Source organism: Sus scrofa, chromosome 17 (genome assembly GCF_054392235.1).
Source record: "Sus scrofa isolate SSC_HxYL_T2T_F1_AM1 chromosome 17, Sscrofa_HxYL_maternal_Yorkshire_Landrace_v2.0, whole genome shotgun sequence".
In the NCBI taxonomy this organism is placed as follows: Eukaryota; Metazoa; Chordata; class Mammalia; order Artiodactyla; family Suidae; genus Sus; species Sus scrofa.
This window is the reverse complement of record NC_139399.1, coordinates 67,692,533-67,711,866: the sequence shown is the minus strand read 5'-3', so window position 1 is coordinate 67,711,866 and position 19,334 is coordinate 67,692,533. Positions and strand designations below refer to the sequence as shown.

The window sequence follows — 19,334 nt, the reverse complement described above, 5'->3', positions numbered from 1 at the left end:
CCCGTGTCAGTCCTGCAAATGCCAGACACTCTGCAAGTTTCATTTTCAGGGCTGCTAGTCAAAGGTAACCTAAACGTGTTCATTTTCCATCGTTGCTGGGGGAAGCATGTTGTCTGGAGGGTTTCTACTTGCCCAGGAAGTGGTGAATAGTGCCTTTAACTGAGAGTAAAAAAAAAAAAAAGTGGGAGTTCCCATCGTGGCGCAGTGGTTAACGAATCCGACTAGGAACCATGAGGTCGAGGGTTCGGTCCCTGCCCTTGCTCAGTGGGTTAACGATCCGGCGTTGCCGTGAGCTGTGGTGTAGGTTGCAGACGCGGCTCGGATCCCGCGTTGCTGTGGCTCTGGCGTAGGCTGGTGGCTACAGCTCCGATTCAACCCCTAGCCCGGGAACCTCCATATGCCGCGGGAGCGGCCCAAGAAATAGCAACAACAACAACAACAAAAAAAAAAAAAAAAAAAAAAAGTAAATTCACAACATTCTAGAAAGACACCAGCAGTTGGGAGCAGACACCTCAGGATTCCTCAAAGTGGCAGAACTGGCCCTGTTGCCCCGAGGCCCAGTGTCCCCCGTCCCTCCCCACCCGTGGTGAGGAGTCAGGGGTGGGGTTGGCCGCCTTCCTTGGGTCTCACTGGCGGTTAGAGCTGATCCCACCTTCCTGGTTGCAGACGGAGGGGATGCTTGCTTTCCATGTCAGGAAGTCACTGGGTTGGATTTTTCCAGTGAGTGGAGTGGGAGCTTCCTGAGAATCGCAGGTAACACAAGAGCATCCCTGCAAGACGAGATGCCATGGCGCCCCATTCTGGCTGGGACCCCTGCCTGGACGGTGGCCGGCTGGCTGGGCCCTGTGCCCAGCTGGGAGGGAGGGCGAGGTGGCAGACAGCAAGACTCGACGGAATTTCTCATGTGGGTCCCGTCTCCCTGGAAGCAGGGAGGGGCCGGGTACTCCCGCCTGCCTCTCCAGAGGGATGCTGCTGGTGGGAGGCAGAGGGCACCTCCCAGGCCTGGAGAGAGGTCCCAAGATGGGTGTTTGGATGCCTCAGCCCCAGCCACAGCCTCGCCCCTCGCTGCACTGGGTGGGAGCGGGAGAGAAGAGGAGAGAGGCCGTGTCTTCAGAGTCACAGGAGAAGTCTGAGAAACAAAAACAAAAGCAACCCAGGGATGGGCTGTGCTTCCCGAAACAGGCACGGGGCTCGCAGCAGCCCAGAGAACCAGGCGTTAACATGAGGTCTGGGTCGTGAGCGTGGCGGTGTTCCCTGCATGGTTCTTTCAACTTTTCTGTATGTTCAAAATTTTTTTGCAATATGTTGGGAAAAAAATAACCATTTAAGTGAATCTGACTTCAGCAGGAAAAAATTCAATTTATCATTAAGTGTAATTTTTCTGGCGTGTCTGATACTGTGTATCTAGTGGTTTCTAACGTGTGAGAGAGAACACATCTGAGTGTGTTGGACTTCAGCTGAAGATAAAATAATTCATCATTTGTGTCTCCTGATTTATTTTCAGTGACTCAGAAATGTTGTCTCTTCTCTGGAGGCTTTAGCAGTCACACAGGGTTGATCAGAAAGTGTGGTTCCTTATGTTTTAGTATATAAAGTTAGCCACCCAAGAACTAGCCAGAAAATGTCCTTTGAGAGTTTTTTTTCTTTTTAGGGCCACACCCATGGCATATGGAAGTTCCCAGGTTAGAGGTCGAATTGGAGCTGCAGCTGCCAGCCTACACCACAGCTCACAGCAACACCGGATCCGTAGCCCACCGAGTGAGGCCAGGGTTGGAACCTGTGTCCTCACGGATGCTAGTCGGGCTCTTTACCGCTGAGCCATGACGGGAACTCCCCCTTTGAGAGATTTTAATCTCTTGTTCCAATTTGTTCAACTAATCCTTGTAGATGAGCAATTGGGGAGGGAAATGCTGCCAAATGTAACAGATTGGAGCGTTTTTTTGCTCCAAGTTATTCTAATGCTAATAATATAGACAGTAGAATTACCCAGCTCTTTCTTTAGTTGTTTATGTGTGTAAATTTTATGCTTTTTTTTAGACAGAAGAAGGAAGGAGATAAGGAGAGTGAGTTGAGGCACTTTGTCTTCCCACATCAAAACCTTCCTGTGGAAGGGAAAATAAATATCTTTTAAAAATCAGAACATTTTATTTATTTTCTTTTTTTAGGGCCACACCTGCAGCATATGGAAGTTCCCAGGCTAGGGGTTGAATCAGAGCTGCAGCTGCTGGCCTACAGCACAGCCACAGCAACGCCAGATACTTAACCCCCTGAGCAAGGCCAGGGATCGAACCTACGTCCTCGTGGACGCTATGTCAGGTGCCTAACCCCCTGAGTCACAATAAGAACTCCTAATTAGGACATTTTCAGTTAAACTTGGTAGATTCTTTACTTCATTATTGCATAGACCCATTAGCAAAAAGCATTGCATTCCAGAATTTAGAAAATGGAACAACCCAAGAAAAGAGCCAAGCCTTCCTTTTCCTTCTTTATTAAGGCGACATCTCCAGGGCGATGAGTTTAGAGGAAAAGCTTGGTGACAGGAAGCAGTGACCCTTCCAAACTTGCCAAAGTGTTGGATGAAGTGTGTGAAAAAGTCACTGAAGGCAGGGAGAGTTCTCTGCACGTGGACTGGAAAAAGCGAAGAGTGTAAGAAAAACGTACTGGAGGCAGCCTCTACTCAGCGCTCAGCTGTAGCACAGGCCATCGGAGCCAAAACGCACTCAGGTGAGTCGCCTTTTCCTTTTTTAAACTGAAGTATAGTTGATGCACAGTATCAATGGAATTGTGAGCCACGATTTTAAAGCTTATATCCCCTTGGGAGTTACTATAAAATGCAGGCTGTCTTCCCTGTGTTGTCCCTATGTCCTTGTAGGTTACTGTAATTTTTTATTGCACAAGGTACGAATTTGTTTTTGAATTGGCCAGAGAAGAGGGATGGAGTGAGGAGGTGCCAGGGATGGAGCGGGTAGAAGCGCGGATCGCAGCTTGCGTCCCACGTGACAGTTGGTACCGCCCCTCCCCCACCTCTAGGCTGCCCCTCCCCCTTCCTTGTCGCCTCGGGGAGCCGCTGCTGCTTTGTTCTCTGCGTCTGCGAGGTTGCTTCTTTTCCTCTTAATACGCACTAGTTTGTACTATTTCTTAGATTCCACATATCAGTGGAAACCATACAGGATTCGTCTCTCTCTGACTTATTTCACTGAGCATAACGCCCTTCAGGTCCGCCCCCCTGGCTGCAAAGGGCAACATTTCATGCTTTTTTATGGCTCAGTAGTAACCTGTTCTTGAGGCAAAGAGCCAGCTAAGTGCCTCAAAGCCCCAGAGACAGTAGACAGAGGTAAGCCAGAGGCCGTGCCAGTGGCCAAGGCACCAGGAGGGACTGGCCCTGCAAGGGAAACGCCGTCAACGCGGCCATTTCAACCTTGTGGACCTTAAAGGCAGGGTTCTCGAACTTAAACCTCCGAGGATCTTGTCAACGTGCAGACTTTGATTCTGTAGGGGGGTCAGCGATTCCCTCCACCGGGTGTGGTGGGACCGCAGGACGCTGCGAGCCGGGTCAGGAAGACCGGATGCTGCCAGAAGAGGTTTCGGCGCCCTCTTGTGGACAAGAAAATAGCACCATCCAAAATCATCTATTTTCCGTACACACCAATGACGTAAAACCTCCAGCACAGCTTTCATACTATCACAAAATTCTGTTACAAACAAGACAACAGGCCCCCAAAGAGTTGCTTATGCGCAGCTCCACTTCGCCAAGCTAATACAAGTTTCGGCTCTCCCAGAAGGGAAATTTCAAGCCAGTATACCGATCAGGAAGCGCCGGGGCAGCACTTGAGCCGCCTGTCTGATGGATCCCTGCCGACGGGCCCCTAAGGAAGGCGGCCTGGCCACAGCCGGTCTGTTCCTGGCTGGCGTCGCTTTCTTGTCCAGCCCCTCCTGCTCTAAAGGTCCATTCTGTGCAGCTCCTCAGAGTTGCTGTCTGCTGGACCAGAGGCTGTGGATTCATGAATCACTGAATAGAGCCAGGAAGACTAAATTTGCTCAGTGAATGTGTCTTTTAATCCCCGCCCCAGATTATTTTTTAAAATTGCTTCTATTTGGTAGCCTTGAGAGCGGGCAGCTCATTGTCAGAAGCGAATTCGGAGAGAGGGGCCAAAAGCCTTTCAGAATGCCCACAGCAGCAGCTGCTTTCCCAGGCCCTCTCCTAACAGGGGACGGACCCAAAGACCGGTGCTCACTCTGGAAGTGAGCTGAGGTGTGCTTTACTTTCATCACGTTGCTTTAATGTCACTGAATTTCCATCTGCTTCCCTAAGCACCTTTTGGAGGTAATAGGAGGAAGAGAGACTCAAATGCACAGTCAGGGCAGCTCCCAGGCACGGCTGTTGCCATGTATGCTGCTTAGTATTAAGAGGCGTCCTCAGCAGAGTTCTGAACTAACTAGAGGGAAATGGCAAACTCTGAAACAGAACTGCATGAAAAGCAAGCAAATCAGGAGTTCCTACCATGGTGCAGCGGGTTAAGTCTCCGGCTGGAGAGTGGCTCAGGTCGCTTCGGAAGCGCAGATTCAATCCCCAGCCTGGTGCAGGGGGTTGAAGGATCTGGGGTTGTTGCAGCTGTGGCTCAGATTCAGTCCCTGGCCTGGGATCCCATATGCCTCAGGGGCAGCCATCAAAAGAAAAGGAAAAAAAAAAAAGAAAAAAGCAAGTAAATCAAAACCATGCCAGAAAAATCCAGACAATATTTTTCTAGTGTTTAATCTCAAGGAAGGAAAAAACATCTAGATTCACAAAACTTAAGTGTATCATTTTATTATAAACAAAACCGAGCCTATGATAATCACACAGCAAATAACAAACCTGCTGAATATTTTCAGGCCATTTTGAATAGTGCTCTGTACATGTATATCAATAAATGATCAAAACTGCTTCTCTGTTACTCTGAAATGCAGTACTACCAAGAGTTTTACATTTTTATTTAACTATTCACATAAATGAGCATAACGGAAAGAGGAAATAGGCAATATTTAAGCCTTGAAGGTAGAAATTCTTTTTTTCTGGAAACTAACCAAGTAGGCCTAACAACCGCTAGAAATCTGCAAACGGTCTCCGGTCTCCCCGTCCACCAAGGCCACCAATGCCACCCTAGCCAAGTGAGTTACAAACCTTCAGCCTATTTAGTCACTAAGGATTTGAGAGAGAGTCTAAACCTAAACAACTATAGCTAATACTGATATTTTTATAGTTCATTGTTTATGCTTTTACACATTTTCCACCTGACGCAATTCTTTTTACATTCTCTAAGCTTGAGGGTTGTTTTTTTTTTGCTACCATTTATTTAATTGGATTATTTTAATTGGTTTAAATACAACACTGTATGTAAACAACCACAGAAATGAAAAGGCACTTCTTAGAAACACAATGACTCACGTCACAAGACTCAATGGCTTAGATTTGATGAACTGCATGAGTTTATGACTCAACCCTCCCATGCCGTCCAGCTTGAATGGCAAGATTCCTATGCAGCATTTAGCGCACCAAGATGTGGGCATCAGAAAACATAAAATTGTGCTTATGTTCTGCAGCGAACCTATATTCATTAGGTTCTCTGATCCAATCACAATAAACCAACCCGAGGCCCCAAAGTGAACAAGAAACGTCATTTTTTCAGGCTTTTAAAACGGTCGTAACACGTGACACGCTGACCATTCCCTGGAATGAAGCGGTCAACTTCAAGTCAAAGAACGAGGAAGATCCGCGATGTCACCCGGCTGTTTCTTCACGGCTCCGGGACAGGAAAACCCCGGCCTGCACAGGTGCATGATGGGAGAGGCAGCAGCTCGGCCCACACCCTGCAGGCCCACACCCTGCGGGCTTAGCCTCGGAGGATACGGATATGTGTGCAACGTGCGGACAGAGACTCCTCTGGCCTGAAACTTTATAAAGAGCTGCATCAAAACCGAGCAGAGAAAGTCATGCCTGAGGTGCCAGCCACGTATGAAGGACTAAGCCACCGGCACTCCTGGGACAGGGCCAGCAAGGGACACACGGGTGCCTCCCCAGGAACCGCAGTCAGAAAAGTAAGAGCAGCACTGTTTTCAAAATACTGAGTACAAAAGTTATAATACAACTGCAAACCATGGAACGTCTTTTGTTCCTTTATAAAAAGGCATAAGATCTTATTGTGAGCACTGGCTTTCTCCACTGGGGGGTATGAAAAGGAATATAAAAGAGAATCTGCAGAAATCTGGAAATAAAGTCCGAAGAAAAAGATGACCGTCAAAAATTTAGTATGTTGTTTAATATGATTAAAATCAGATTTTAAAAATGGGATCTCAATATTGAACTCTTCCCCATTAATTATTTATAAATGCATTTTGTCCTTATGTTAACTTAAAAGTGCCTTGGATGACACACTGAGCAGCTGGTGAAAAGCCTGGGAACTAGTAAATACCTTCAAAAGAAAAGTGCCAAGTTTTCCATTTGTCTCAAAAGTGAAAAAATAGAAACATATATGTAAAAAATTGTTTAAAGAGTTAAAATCAGCTGCAGTCATTAATACATACCGTATATCAAGAAGTAGTCACACGGAGTTCCCTGGTGGCTCAGTGGGTTAAGGTCCGGCATTGTCACTGCTATGGTACAGGTTCGATCCCTGATCCCGGAATTTCTACATGTCACGGGCACAGCCAAAAAAAAAAAAAAAAAAAAGTGGTCAACTGAAGGCTTTAAAGATATTCACAACAATAGCAAATGAAACCTCCCAGCATATGCATCAGAACAAGTACATGTGACTTAGCAGGAGAAGCAGGGAGAAGCCCCAGGAAGCCACAGGGCCAGGTAAGGATGTTAACACATCCAGAAAAACTTTATTCGTCTTCCATTCCCTCCTCTGCTCTCAGCAAGATTAGAAAATTCTCCTCTCGCAAATGAAGACAGGTCATTATTTTGACTATAGACAGCAGGACCCAGGTCCCGAGCCAGTGATGTAGCAGCTGTGACACCCGGAGTGGGCCTGTGTGTGTACAGCTGATTATAAGCCCTTCAACTGCAAACTCTAAAAGGTGGTTTTCCTGTGACACCTCTTCAGAGAAGCCACATACCAAGAGTTCTGGGTGCCAACCATTCCCTTCTTCCCTCCCTCCAGACACCAACAGTCCTGCTCAGAGGGAGGGACAAAGCCTGCACTATTTTAAGCTCAGCCTGGGGAATACACACAGGGCCTTCCCCCACCACCTCTAAATTTAACAGGCTTTTTTTTAAAAGCCCATGTCAGGGAAAATGTATGAAAGCACTAGATTCCCTTGTCTTAAGAGCAGGCAGCTGAGTGATAAATGACTTTGCTCAAAATAGATGCTTCATAACTTGAGGAAGAGTTGAAGCTTCTCCGAGGGGTGACACGCACAGAACTTCTGTCTGAATCGTTTAGGGCGAGGACACAGAGCCCTGTTTCAGTTAGGATTCAGACAAAATGCACTCTTCGTGTACGTGTATGCGATGAAGAGGGGAGCTAACCCTCGTGGCCTCTGCCGTCCGCGGCCTGGCTGAGGTTTTGGAAGTCTCGTCCCCACTTCGCCCGAAGAGCTCTCACTTGATGCGTTTATACGGCACAGACCTTGGCTAAGTTTTATCTAAAGGGCTCTCATTGGCTTAAGACGGTCCACACAAAGAGTCGTTTACTGAAAGACACCTTTCCTGGCAAAGAACCCTTGTGGGGCTGGGGTGGGGGTGAGGGGTGGACCCAAGTCCCCCTTCGTTGTCAGTGACCATAGCGAGTCTTAAAATTCCCAGCGCTGTGGCTGCAGGAAGAGCTGCAGCACTGAGGCATCGGCAGGGCCTTGCAGTCCATCATCTCAGTTCTTATTTGAATTTATACATTTGACTCCATTTGTTTTGAGCTTCTTCTCGCTGGACACAGGGGCACGGGCACAGTGATTTGCATTCCCCTTCTTCTTAAGGAGCGCGTGTGCCTGGGCTCTGCAGGCCTTGTAGGAGTCCGCGGAGTCCAGGATCCCTGCCGACGGCCGGGGGACGCGGAGGTTCCCCTTGCTCTCCAGCTTTGGGCTGCTGCTGTCCCTGTCCGCGCAGGACAAGTCCCAGGGCTGCAACTGTGAGCTCTTACTGGGTTTCTTCCTCTTCTCCTCCGGCCGCATGTTCAGGCTTTGCTTCTGGGAACATAACCTGCCGCTGCTGAGCGCATCGAGGGGGGCGGGGGGAGCCTCAAAGGCGCGACAGGATGGCTGGACCTCTTCCAGGGGCAGGTCTTTCTTTCTTGAAGGGCCTGACTTCCGAGGCCCTTCCTGCGGAGGCCTGGACAGAGCGCTGGCCATCAGCTTGCTTCTCCCCGGGCTTTTCAGGGCCCCCGAGGCCCCAGGGGCGGTGGGAGGCCTCGCCTTGGGCCCCTTTCCCTTCTCGCACTGGATGGTCTGGATCTGCAGCCACTCGAGCTGGACCAGCCTGTCGATGTACCTCCCGAGGAGCCCCCCTGCTCTCGGCCCGGCCTCCGCCCTGCGCTCCGAGTGCAGCAGCACAGCCATGTCCCGCAGGTCCCAGGAGTTGAAGGGGGCCGGCAGGAAGTCGGGGTAGCGGAGGTCGGGCTTTGCAGGGCCCTGCCCTGGGCGGAGATGCTCGTGAGCCGGGTCGATCTCTTCCGCTCGAAGGCGAAGGTCGGGAGGCGTGAGGGGCGAAGGGAGGACGGGGACTCTTTCCGAATCAGAGAGGTCGCTGGCACTGTCACTGTCGTCAGCATCTCCTTTGATGATTTCCAGTGACGGAAAGTCCAGAAACGACCTGTTCCCCGAGGCCCCCAGAGCCCTTTCGGGGTTTCCTCCCGAGGAAGTGCCTTCCTTCCGCTTACCCTCGGTCCGCTGGGGACCCCCTCCGCCGGGGCTGCTTTTCAGTTGGGAGGAGCCGGGGGGGCCCTGGGGTTTACTCTGCCTTCGCCTTGCAGGGTTCTTTGCATGTTGGGCCTTAGTCCAAGATGGGCCTGCGTTCATGTTGCTGCGAGAGATAAAACTGCAGTTCTTGGTCCATGTGACAAAACCCGGCCTGCTTGTGATTAAACAAAGGGACCAAAAGAACCCTCCAGGTGCGCTGCTCAGCTCTCACCGGGCTTAGAAAATGCGCGGCCTCTGAACCCCCCACGGAGCAATGTTCCACCCAATACTCCACTCGGGAGACAGGCTAGAACACGGCCAGAAGGAAACGGTGGATGCTGCTTACAGCAAACAGCAGTATTTAAGACAAACACTACCATTCCCTAAAGGGCTCAAATCACCACTTTAAACCTACTGTGTGCACGTTGGAAAAAACCTCTCAGAGGACCCTCACTCTGTTCCGTGCTGCAGTGTTTAGTAACGTGAATAAGTCAGGTCCACAGCCTCCTCTTACGTACCTATTTTAAATGTTAACAAGAGATAGAAATACAGGTTTTACAGAACATAACCGCTGACTGGTGGTGATTCTGTGCCTACAAAAAAATCAAGTAAAAGCATCGCAGATCATAGTTGTCAGAGTGTTTTCAGGTAGAAAATACTCAGGTAAGCTGTGGTTTAAAGGATAGGAATAAAAACCGTCCTGTGCCTCTTAACACAATATGAGTAAAAAGAACGGGTTTGCTGCTCTGTTTTGAATGGTGGGGAAACAGACATTACGAATGGGTATGGTGCATTGCCAGGCTAGCAAGTGATTCTTCCTCTGATTTATTCTGAGGCAGGACCTCACATCAGAGTAGAAAATATTTTCGACTTATTTACCAGGAACATAGCATTCTATCCAAATGAATAATACGTCTCAGCGACAGCAGTCAGGTAGGGTTTCAAAAAGTGGGTAGTAAACATGCTGTGTGGAAACCTCAGCAGTTCCTTTGTCTGATTGTTTGTTCCACACTAAGCCATTGCTTGAAAATGTGTCATTTCTTAATAACCACGGAGGAGATTAAGTCAGTGCCAATAGCAAAACAAGTGCCCAATAAATGCTGAAAAAATGGGTGAAGAAATGGATAAAGAATCACCATTATTTAGAACTCATAACCAACGTTGTTAAAACTTTGGTTTACCTCCGGCTATCTGTGTGCACCCGTAAAAGTTATTATCACTATCCTTTTTATATAAAAAGAAGCTAACATAGAAAGATGATCAAGAGGCTTACCCCAAATTGTGGATGCTGCTAACGGTGCAAGAATTAGGACCTCTGGAATTTTTACCAACCTGAAATGTTTAAAATCACTTTGCCCACTCATTTCTGCTGGACGAGAAGGACAAGTGTCTATTCCTTATCCACGGATTCCACCCCCCCAACCACACATACTCCGTCTGGGAGAAGTGAGATAGTGTGCCTTTTGCAAGATAAAGCAATTATATGAAAAAACTATTTACCTGCTTTTCTGATAAGATTCATTCACCCTACTCCCTCTCTTGAAAAAATAACACGGCTGATCATCATCTAGGGTTTGACGGACTGTCTAAAAAACAGACATGTGGTCATAAATACCCCGAGCGCGCGCACACACACACACACACAGCAAACAAACAGAAACAACACATCTGAGGAAGATTTTACTTCAAAGTTCTGCATCACCTTTTCTGCAGGGCTCGAAATATTCTTGCTCAATCTGTTGGAAGGTGATGACAGCTGAGGAAGTGACTTCTTTATTCCTCTTATATTTGGAAAGGACGCCTCACCACCGGAACTAGAAGCAACAGACAGTGTCGGTAAGTACTGATTGCAAAGGGTCTTATCATCAGTACTGTGTTGGGTTTTACTTGTTTGTTTCCAAAGATTCAAATTGTACTGGAAAACTGGTGGAGGGATATTGCCTTCTATTTACAGTTCCATCTTTTTTTTGCTTGTTTGTTTTTCACAGTGGTTGCAGATACAAGATCACACGGACTATAAATGGAATCCATCTCCCCCCGCCCCCCACACAGAGGTACACAGTCTCCTTGGAAATAACCTGCTAAGGAAATTCGTGGAGCTAATTAGGGCCATGTGTTACTCCAAAGTTCCCACATCCATCTATTCATGCCTTCATTCATTCCATCATTGGTTCAACAAATAATTACAGGAGTGCCTAGGAATCAGCAGGGTTACCCACAGGTCCTGCTCTCATGGAGCTTAAGTGCTACCGGGGAGGCTCCCTCTCAGTTCTCTAGCCTTCACTATCACATCAATCCATGAAAAGGTTACCAGTGTCTTATTACATGTCACATACTATGATATCATATGGACTCATACCACTCAAGGCTGCTCTTGGGCTCTTATTTTGAGTGGTGTACTAAAAGCACCCCATTTGAACGTGAAGCCGTGTGTGTTTGTTCCATAATATCCCTGCCTCTGAAAAATGGAAAAAAGAGGCGGGGTTATAGAAGATTTTTAATTACTTCCTAAAACTTTGGTGTATTATTTTCCCAAATAAGCAGGTGTGTCATTTTACTCCGTGCACATATGATGGTAATGAAAATCACGGGTGGGTGCTCCCAGTGAATGAATTATACGGTCATCGGCTTGATGGGTTTTAGATGTAGAAAATGTTCGTTACCAACCCTCCTTCATTAGTTTGGTTTTCTTTCTGCTTTGTCCCTCTGGACAGTACAGGAAGCCGCTAGAACGCTCTCTAGAAAGTGCACTTCCATCTTCACATCATTTCACCTGGCAAGCTTTATACCCTCTGCTGTGGCCTGTTCTGTGCAGTTACTGAGTGAAAGAAGAGACGACCGCCCGTAGGGTCCCTAAGGATGCTCAGGCTCGCAAAGCTGTAAGTCGGAGATTCTGGCAACAAAAATAAATTCTGGCTAGAGGCTGCTTAAGGGCAACTGCATAATTCACCGCAGGGTATGAACTCTGGTTCCCACATCTTCCTCTCTGGCAGGGGGCCAAGACACTGCAGCAGCACCGCCCCCTCCCACCCCAGGGATTGGGCTGGCGGGTCCCGGGCGGCAAAGCATTGTGGGTGACGTGGGGACAGGACCTTCTGTGCGCAGCCAGGCTCCTTCTGGCCGAGGGTCCCGGTTGTAGTGCAAATATCCAAAGAACTGGCCAGCCAGGCTTAAAATCCCCCTGAAGACCAGCTCCTGGAAAGGCCAGGTTTTGCATCCCCTCCCCCGCCCCCATTAACCCAGAAATCCGAGGATCCGCAGCATGCGTTTTCCTCGTCCTCTGTTTGTGCAGACGCGGATCTACGATCGATCGGCGCGCGGGCCAGGCAGACGCAGACAGAAATTGACCAGACCTGTTTCGCGATCACCCGGGACACGTGACGAGGCCGCTGGCCTTCCTTCCCTGCGCCTGGGCGGGAGGCCGGACCGCGGCGCGCTGCGGCAGGGGCGCGGGCGGCGGCGGCGGCGGCGGCGGCGCTCGGGCGGCGGGAGTCCGCGCGCGGGCGGCGTCACGAGGGGCGGGGCGGAGGCTCGCCGGGAAGTTGCTCCCGACAAGTTGCAGCCATGTAAGTAACGCCGCGGCCCGGGGTGGGAGGGGCCGCTGGGCGGACACCGCCTTGGCCCGGGCACCTCGGAGGAAGCAGAAGGCAGGCGCCACCCTGCGCTCCGCGGAGGCCCCGAAAGGCTTCCACCGGAGGAAGCTCTCATCTCCTGAAACCGGCTCTTTATTTGCTGCCGAAAGCGGAAGACCTGGGCGAGGACCCGAGGGGCGAGGTGGCCGACGAGGGGAGGGCGCGGCGGCCCCACTGGGTGTCCTGCAGGGTGCAGTTCCGGCGGACACTCCCGGGGGCTGAGCACGGCCCGGGACACCGAGGAAGCGGACGCGAGGTCGGGAGGCTGCCCCTCGGTTCCGCCTCCCCATCGCCCGACGGCCGGCCGGGCCATGTCCGGAGACCCGGGCTCGGCGGTCCCCCCCGCCGCCCCGGCGTTCCGGAAGCCCGCCCCGCGGAGCCTCAGCTGCCTCTCGGACCTGTACGGAGGTGCGGCCCCGGAGCCGAGGCCCTGCAGGCCCCCCGGTAGCCCGGGCCGCGCGCCGCCGCCACCAACGCCGCCGTCCGGCTGCGACCCCCGCCTGCGGCCCATCATCCTGCGGCGGGCGCGCTCGCTGCCCAGTTCGCCCGAGCGCCGCCAGAAGGGCGCGGGCGCGCCGGGCGCTGCGTGCCGGCCGGGCTGCAGCCGGCAGCACCGCGTGCGCTTCGCCGACGCGCTGGGCCTGGAGCTGGCGCAGGTCAAGGTGTTCAACGCGGGCGACGACCCGTCGGTGCCCCTGCACGTGCTGTCCCGGCTCGCCATCAACTCGGACCTGTGCTGCAGCAGTCAGGACCTGGAGTTCACCCTGCAGTGCCTGGTGCCCGACTTCCCGCCGCCCGTCGAGGCCCCGGATTTCGGAGAGCGCCTGGGGCGGCAGCTCGTGTGCCTGGAGCGCGTCACCTGCTCGGACCTGGGCATCAGCGGTACCGTGCGCGTGCGCAACGTGGCCTTCGAGAAGCAGGTGGCCGTGCGCTACACCTTCTCGGACTGGCAGAGTGCGCACGAGGCGGGGGCGAGGTGGCGCGGGCCGGCGGGCGCTGAGGGCGCCGAGGACGTCTTCGCCTTCGGCTTCCCGGTCCCACCCTTCCTGCTAGCGCTCGGCTCCCGCGTGCACTTCGCGCTGCGCTACCGCGTGGCGGGCGCCGAGTACTGGGACAACAACGACGGCCGAGACTACAGCCTCACGTGCCGAAACCACGCCCTGCACATGCCACGCGGGGAGTGCGAGGAGAGCTGGATCCACTTCATCTGAGCCTCCGCGCGCAGGCCGCCCCGGCGGGCACTTCCTAGCAGCACGCTGGCATCCGGGTGGTGCTCCTCCCTCACACCCCTTCCCCAACCCGAGCTCCTGGAAGCTCACTTCCCGCTGCAAGGTGTGCTGGCAGTGGCCTGTCCTGTCCCACCTGCAACGTTTATGGTCTAAAAAGTAGCCTCAGGTTCCAGAAGGCCGAGCCTGTGCTGGGGTGGGGTGCTGGGTGAGTAGATGCATGGGTGCGTCGGCCCATCCCAGGGTGTTCTTGGAAAGGCCTGCGTCTCCCCGCTGGGAAAGCCTGTGGCTTTTGCATGTGTCCTAATTGGATCTCCGTGAATGCAGCTACTGTTATCATTGTGATGCTGGGACCTTTTACCTGAGTGGATGCCTTCTCGGGAATATTCTGGATTTAGTAAGCTAAGAAAACGTCCGGTTGTGTGTTTGTGCTCACTGTAAACAGCATGCACAGTGTGACCCCATCGTGGTCCCTCAAGGCATTCCCGACCCGGGACACGGAAAACCCGAGATCACATTTGCTTGCCAATATCTGTAGGCTTCTAACAGCCGGGAAACTATTAATAGGCAAGAAATTTATGCTTCATCCGTCATCATACAACCATTCCTGGGAGTTCAGGCTGCCCTGGTTAGGCTGTGTGTCTCCTACACCAGCAGCCGAGAAGAAGGAACATGTTTAAAACTTGTAACTAGCAAGATATCCCTTCTGCAGTCTCTCCTCTCACTTAATGTATTTTTTCTTGTTATGTGTTTGATAATTATGATCTGCACTTTATCAGGCCATTCTGTATAGGTTTGAACTACCTACACATTTAAAGAAATTCTGCCTTAAGTTATTTCAATTTTTAGGCAACTCTGTAGAATTTCAGGCAAGGATGCCCTTTGCAATTACCTTTTTGATGATAAAAGGTGACTCTGTTTATGTCTTCTTAAGTGTCAAAGGTTCCAGCAGTCATCTTTCAGAAGACACGTTACCGAGTGGAACTAGCAGGTATTTTCAGCAATAGACAGAGCACTGGAGGAAAAACAATACACAAATATTTATGCTTTTTAATCATTTTAAATTAGATTTGTATGTGCCTGGTTTTACCAGCTACCTGCCAACTGTATTCTTTGTGCCTTCAGATAGAAAATTTTATTACATTATCTGAACTTGTTTCCCAGTTTTAAAACATTAAATGCTTTTTGTAAAAAAAAAAAAAAAAAAAAAAAAAATTTCAACCAAGAAGTCAAGACCTTTGTCCCCTGCAGGGTGCCGCAATGACTTAAAACTCTCTGGGAGGGGCTCATGATTTTTTGGGTCCTGAGTGATAGTCCTGACAGCAGGTGCTAGCACTGAGGTGTGAAAACCCAGCTAAGATGGACACGGTTTCCAACTTGGAAGTTGGCTTCTGGTACAGTTGAAACCATGTGATCCATGTTGTGTTAGGTGTCACCAGTGAATTAACTCTAAATTTTTGAATGCTTGTTGCCATTTGGCAAATAGGTGTAAAGGATGAGTTTTGCCTTTTAACTGATTATATATATATATATATAATTGAAACTTGTGTTTTGATTCCAACAACAGGGATGACTTTCTTTGGTAACTTCTGGTCTAAAAATACTGAATTTTTATTTGAAATATTGTGACTAAATTGAACAGTCATTGCCTCTTAGCACTGTGTACTACATTGGCATGCAAGAGGGAGAGAAGCCTGGTTCCATTTCCTGCTATTTAACTAACTGTCCAGTTAGGTCAGCAAGTCTGTGAGGGCCTTGGCTGCTGTGCCCTGGATCCTGGCCCAGCGTGCAAGGCGCTTGTCCAGAGCATTCAGGTGTGAGCTAGTGCTGGCGCATGTGTTGTAAAGTCATGTAGAGAACCTTATAATCCACCTGAAGATCTCGTGTCAAAAAGGTTCTGGTCACAGAGTATGAAATAAATGTTATATCTTCAATATTAAGAGAACCTCAACGTGCCTTTGAAAAAAAGGATCAACATTTAAAAATGTTAAAGCTTAAACATATCTGCCTAGTTGATCAAGGAGCAGTGGAACAGCTTAAGGAGATTTTCAGACCTGAAAACACACTTATGTGGCCTGGTTTTTCAAATTTTGTGCAATTGTTGGGTTGTCTCCCCAAACATATTTTAATGTCTGGCTTTTAAGATGACTTCACCTAAGCCTAAATATTAAAGTATATATACGCACAAGTTGTTAGTTGAAGTGTGTTTTTCTTGTGGTCTAATTACTGAAACAAGGCTTTAGAAACGTCGATTGTTTAAATCATTTCACACATAGGTCGCATATCCTTCCTAAAATGCTGTCACATTAAGCATCTTGCCAAAATAAATACATTGTATGATGGCACCTCAGCTTCAGAAACACAGTTGCGTTTGAGAAACTGAAATACCCTCTTTTATGCCAGATCAGTATTACATATGAGGAACGCTTTAGGGGCACTTAGGGGATGGGATAGTTATTGTACTTGGTACTTATTGAATCCCATGTATGGAATAATTTGTGTGCATCTGCCTCTCCCAGGACTGTGACCCTCACTCAATTGCAAAGCCTTGAACCCAGGGAAAGGAAATTACCACTCACTGTGTCCTCTCTTTTCTGCTTGCCTACAATGCTAGGTGCTGTATGTATGCGATTTCATTTAATTCTGAAAATTGCACTGCCTGGTAGATAAAATTCCCATTTTCTTAGCTGAAAAGAATGAAGCACAGAGAGGTTTAAGTAATTCGCCTAAAGTTCCACAGCTGCTAAGTAGCAGAGTGAGCTACACGAAGCCCAGCCTCTCTCTATTATGTGATGGGATGCTCCCAGTCAGAGCCTGTCAAATTTAACTGAAAGCCCATTTGGATGATAATTGATAAGGTTTTCCATCTAACATCACAACCTAAAAACCTATTTCAAAACAATTCAAATAAAATTAAAATGATGTTTCCTCCCCTGTGGTAGTTTAGTGATGTTTACTAAAAAATCCTTGGGCTTTCTGAGCATGTAAAACACTAAAAAGGGCTCTAACGTTTGTCTTCTCTCTGCTAAAAAGTGGCAAGATAAGAAAACACTACTTTTAATTTTCGACGTATTTGTCTGCTGTAATTTCTGAATTGCTTGCATATTTTACACAAGAAACATCCATTGCTTTTATCCTTTAAACTGATACTTTAAATCAAAACAGTCTAAAAAGCCTGGGAATACACTTGATGATTCTGCTCACTGTCAAGCCTAGACGACCTCAGCCCTCTGTCCACCAGGACGCTGGGGTCCAAGCGAATGAGAGCAGCAGCCGTCGCACCTGCTTCTGGGAGACCCTGGCAAGCAAGGGCCTAGCAGAGCAAGGCTGGATAGGTGTGTTGGGGGCGAGCGGGCGTGGCCAGGCGGGGCCGGCAGAGGGGCGGGGCCACCTTGGGGCGGGGCCGGGCCGGAGCCTCGGTCCGGCCTGCGGTCAGCGGGGAGCGGCCCGGCGTGGCTCTGCTGCCCTCTGCTGGCCCGCAGCGGGGGCCTCGCTCAGGGGAGTCTGACCATTCCTGTGCTCGCAGGTTCGGCGGGTTCCCCGTATCTACGCGGCCCCGTCCTGCCCTCCCGAGCGGTCCTGCCTGGGGGTCTCCTCGGGCCCGCCGGCGCCTGCCGGCCCTTCCGGTTTACGTCCTCAGGGCAAGACGGCTCCTCAGTCACGTCCGCACCGCGTGAAGGGAGGCGCGGCAGGGGAGGGGCCCTGGCGCCGCCTTTCGTGGCGCGTCGGAGCGGGGAGGGCTTCGCGGCAGGGCGCCTGCCGAGTGGGGTCAGGGGTCAGGGGTCAGGGTCAGTGTCAGTCCTGGGCGCGGCCGCCCACGTACCTGAGGCCCCGAGCCGCGCCCATCTCAGCACCCCTGGCTCCGCCTCGGGCGACCCCGACGCCGGCGCGGGTGCGAGGGGCGGGGCGCTGCCGGGCCGGCGGCGCTGATTAGACGCAGCGCCGGCCGCACGCGACGCCGATTGGACGCGTGCTTCCCGCCTTCCCGCGGCCGCTTGAGGTGCCTCAGAGATCGCGGAGCCGCGGAGACCTGACGCCGGGTGGCAGCGGCGGCAGCGGCGGGTGCCGGGGCTCCCCGCGGAGCCTTCCTTCGGCCGGCAGGTTGTGCCAGGCGTCCGGGCGGGGCGGGGCGGGGGGTGGCGGGGAGCAGCGGTGTCAGCCGGGCCTCGGAGGGCGGCAGAGCGAGCGACCTCCCGACCGTTGAGGCACAGCCGTTGGAGAAACGGCCGGGCGGCGCCTTCGGGGCTGAGGGGGTCGGACAACGGCTGGGCGTGCGGCGGGCGGGGCAGGGGCCGGGGTGGGGGGTGTCCCACTGGACGCTCGGGCGGCCGGTGTCCTCGGGCGGGGATGACCGAGGACGCGAGGACTGACCGGAACCAGAATCTTGGCGGCGAGGCGGGCGGAGGCGCGGGCCGGGGTCTCCGGCCCTCCCCCGCCCCCGGGGCCTCGCTCGGTAAACTCGGGGCCGCGCCGCGGTGGGGGCCTCGGGGGGAGCGCGGAGCACCCGCCCCCGGCCCGTGTGACCTGGGGTCTCTCCCGAGTGTCCCGAGTCACGGCCCCGGGGGGAGAAGAAAGAAGCGGGTCTGTGTGCCGGGGTTCGCGGGCGAGGCCGGCGCAGGGGTGGTGTGAGACGGCTCGTGTTCGCGCTTTGGGGGTGATGGGAGAAGGCGGCGTTTGGGCCTCACCTCGCGGCGGCCGGTCTCCGGCTTCACCTGAGCGGTAGATGCCTGCTGCCGCGGAGGAGCGGGCTCGGGCTGGCGAGCGCTGCCGGTGCGCGTTCGAGGCGGACGCCTTCCCTGTCTGCCAGGGTGTCTGCCAGGGTGTGGGGCGTTTTTGAAACCTTGCTCCTTTTATCCGCTTGCATATGCACATTCATCTTTTCACGAAGTCCGTTTTGCCTGTAAGTAGATTGGGGCGCAGTGCCCCCAACACGCACACACGCACGCGGAGGCCCCCCCCCCCCCAAAAGGTATTTTTCTATGCTGTGTTTCTTCGGGTCGTTCTGCTGCATCTTGTTCTGGGACATACAACCTAATAAAGACTTTTGTTGATTTTTTTTTCTCCTCCTTAGTTTAATTAGCATTAAAATCTGCCCCTAGCCCTTTTCTCCGAGAATTGCCTCCGATCCAGAAGTAGGGTGCTTCTCATGGTCTGTAAGAAATTTTTCTGTCACACTCTAGGTGTTTTGTTTCTGTTTCTTTTTTTTTTCCTTCCCCCCGCCTTTTTCCTTTGGTTTTGGCCAGTAAAAGTCCTTAAAAGGCAGGAATGTGGGTGGAAGGATGGTGAAGCCGGCAGCTGCTCTCTATTGTTCATTAGCAAAACTAGAGCAGGCTGACAACAGTCCAGAGGGAAAGTTAAGTCATTGCAGTCGTAATGAAGGCTTGTGTCTAGGACTCAGTGTAGTTTGAATCAGTAACTACAGACATGTGCGTGAGTTTAACAAGTTTGATATGGAAAGGAAAAAATAGGGAAGTCATTAGACAGCAACAATCTTTTAAGGGACAAGACTATTTTTACCGGGAAATAAAAAACTGAAAAGTCTTATTTTGCAAAACCTTAAGATACATAAAGTTATTTTAAATTGTCTACTCATGATGATGCAAAG

At 51.3% G+C, this 19,334-nt stretch overlaps 3 protein-coding genes across 38 annotated transcripts in view; 2 read left to right on the top strand and 1 right to left on the bottom strand.

Moving 5' to 3' along the window:
• Positions 1 to 4,791: 4,791 nt before the first annotated feature.
• Positions 4,792 to 18,738, bottom strand: FAM217B (family with sequence similarity 217 member B). Of its 25 annotated transcripts, none has more exons than XR_014831966.1 (6): positions 17,553 to 17,619; positions 14,622 to 14,744; positions 10,574 to 10,685; positions 10,372 to 10,457; positions 6,562 to 9,389; positions 4,792 to 5,931 (listed from the first exon to the last, which is right to left on the bottom strand). XR_014831966.1 is itself a non-coding variant. In XM_085003173.1 (6 exons), the coding sequence occupies exon 6, from the start codon at positions 8,989 to 8,991 to the stop codon at positions 7,849 to 7,851; it is 1,143 nt and encodes a 380-aa protein (XP_084859299.1). In that variant the 5' UTR covers positions 8,992 to 8,995; positions 9,287 to 9,389; positions 10,372 to 10,457; positions 10,574 to 10,685; positions 14,622 to 14,744; positions 17,553 to 17,924; the 3' UTR covers positions 4,792 to 7,848. The 25 variants fall into 25 exon arrangements, 17 of the variants coding, with proteins under 17 accessions (XP_084859299.1, XP_084859293.1, XP_084859291.1 ...); XR_014831967.1 differs by lacking the exons at positions 14,622 to 14,744; positions 17,553 to 17,619 and adding an exon at positions 12,225 to 12,351 and having other exon boundaries at positions 6,562 to 8,995; positions 9,287 to 9,389; XM_085003173.1 differs by having other exon boundaries at positions 4,792 to 8,995; positions 9,287 to 9,389; positions 17,553 to 17,924.
• PPP1R3D (protein phosphatase 1 regulatory subunit 3D) lies at positions 12,316 to 15,917 on the top strand. Its single transcript, XM_003134506.5, has one exon. The coding sequence runs from the start codon at positions 12,815 to 12,817 to the stop codon at positions 13,712 to 13,714; it is 900 nt and encodes a 299-aa protein (XP_003134554.1). The 5' UTR covers positions 12,316 to 12,814; the 3' UTR covers positions 13,715 to 15,917.
• Positions 17,737 to 19,334, top strand: part of SYCP2 (synaptonemal complex protein 2) — an 85,742-nt gene continuing 84,144 nt past the window's right edge. For all 12 annotated transcript variants that reach the window (XM_085003156.1, XM_085003151.1, XM_085003147.1 and 9 more), the window contains exon 1: positions 17,737 to 17,830. The gene's annotated coding sequence lies outside the window, so the exon portion shown is untranslated. The remainder of the gene's footprint in view (positions 17,831 to 19,334) is intronic.

What these genes read in the sequence shown, in the direction of transcription:
- PPP1R3D (XM_003134506.5), top strand. Translation starts at nt 12,815, where the DNA reads ATGTCCGGAGACCCGGGCTCGGCGGTCCCCCCCGCCGCCCCGGCGTTC.
- FAM217B (XM_085003167.1), bottom strand. Translation starts at nt 8,991, where the DNA reads ATGAACGCAGGCCCATCTTGGACTAAGGCCCAACATGCAAAGAACCCT.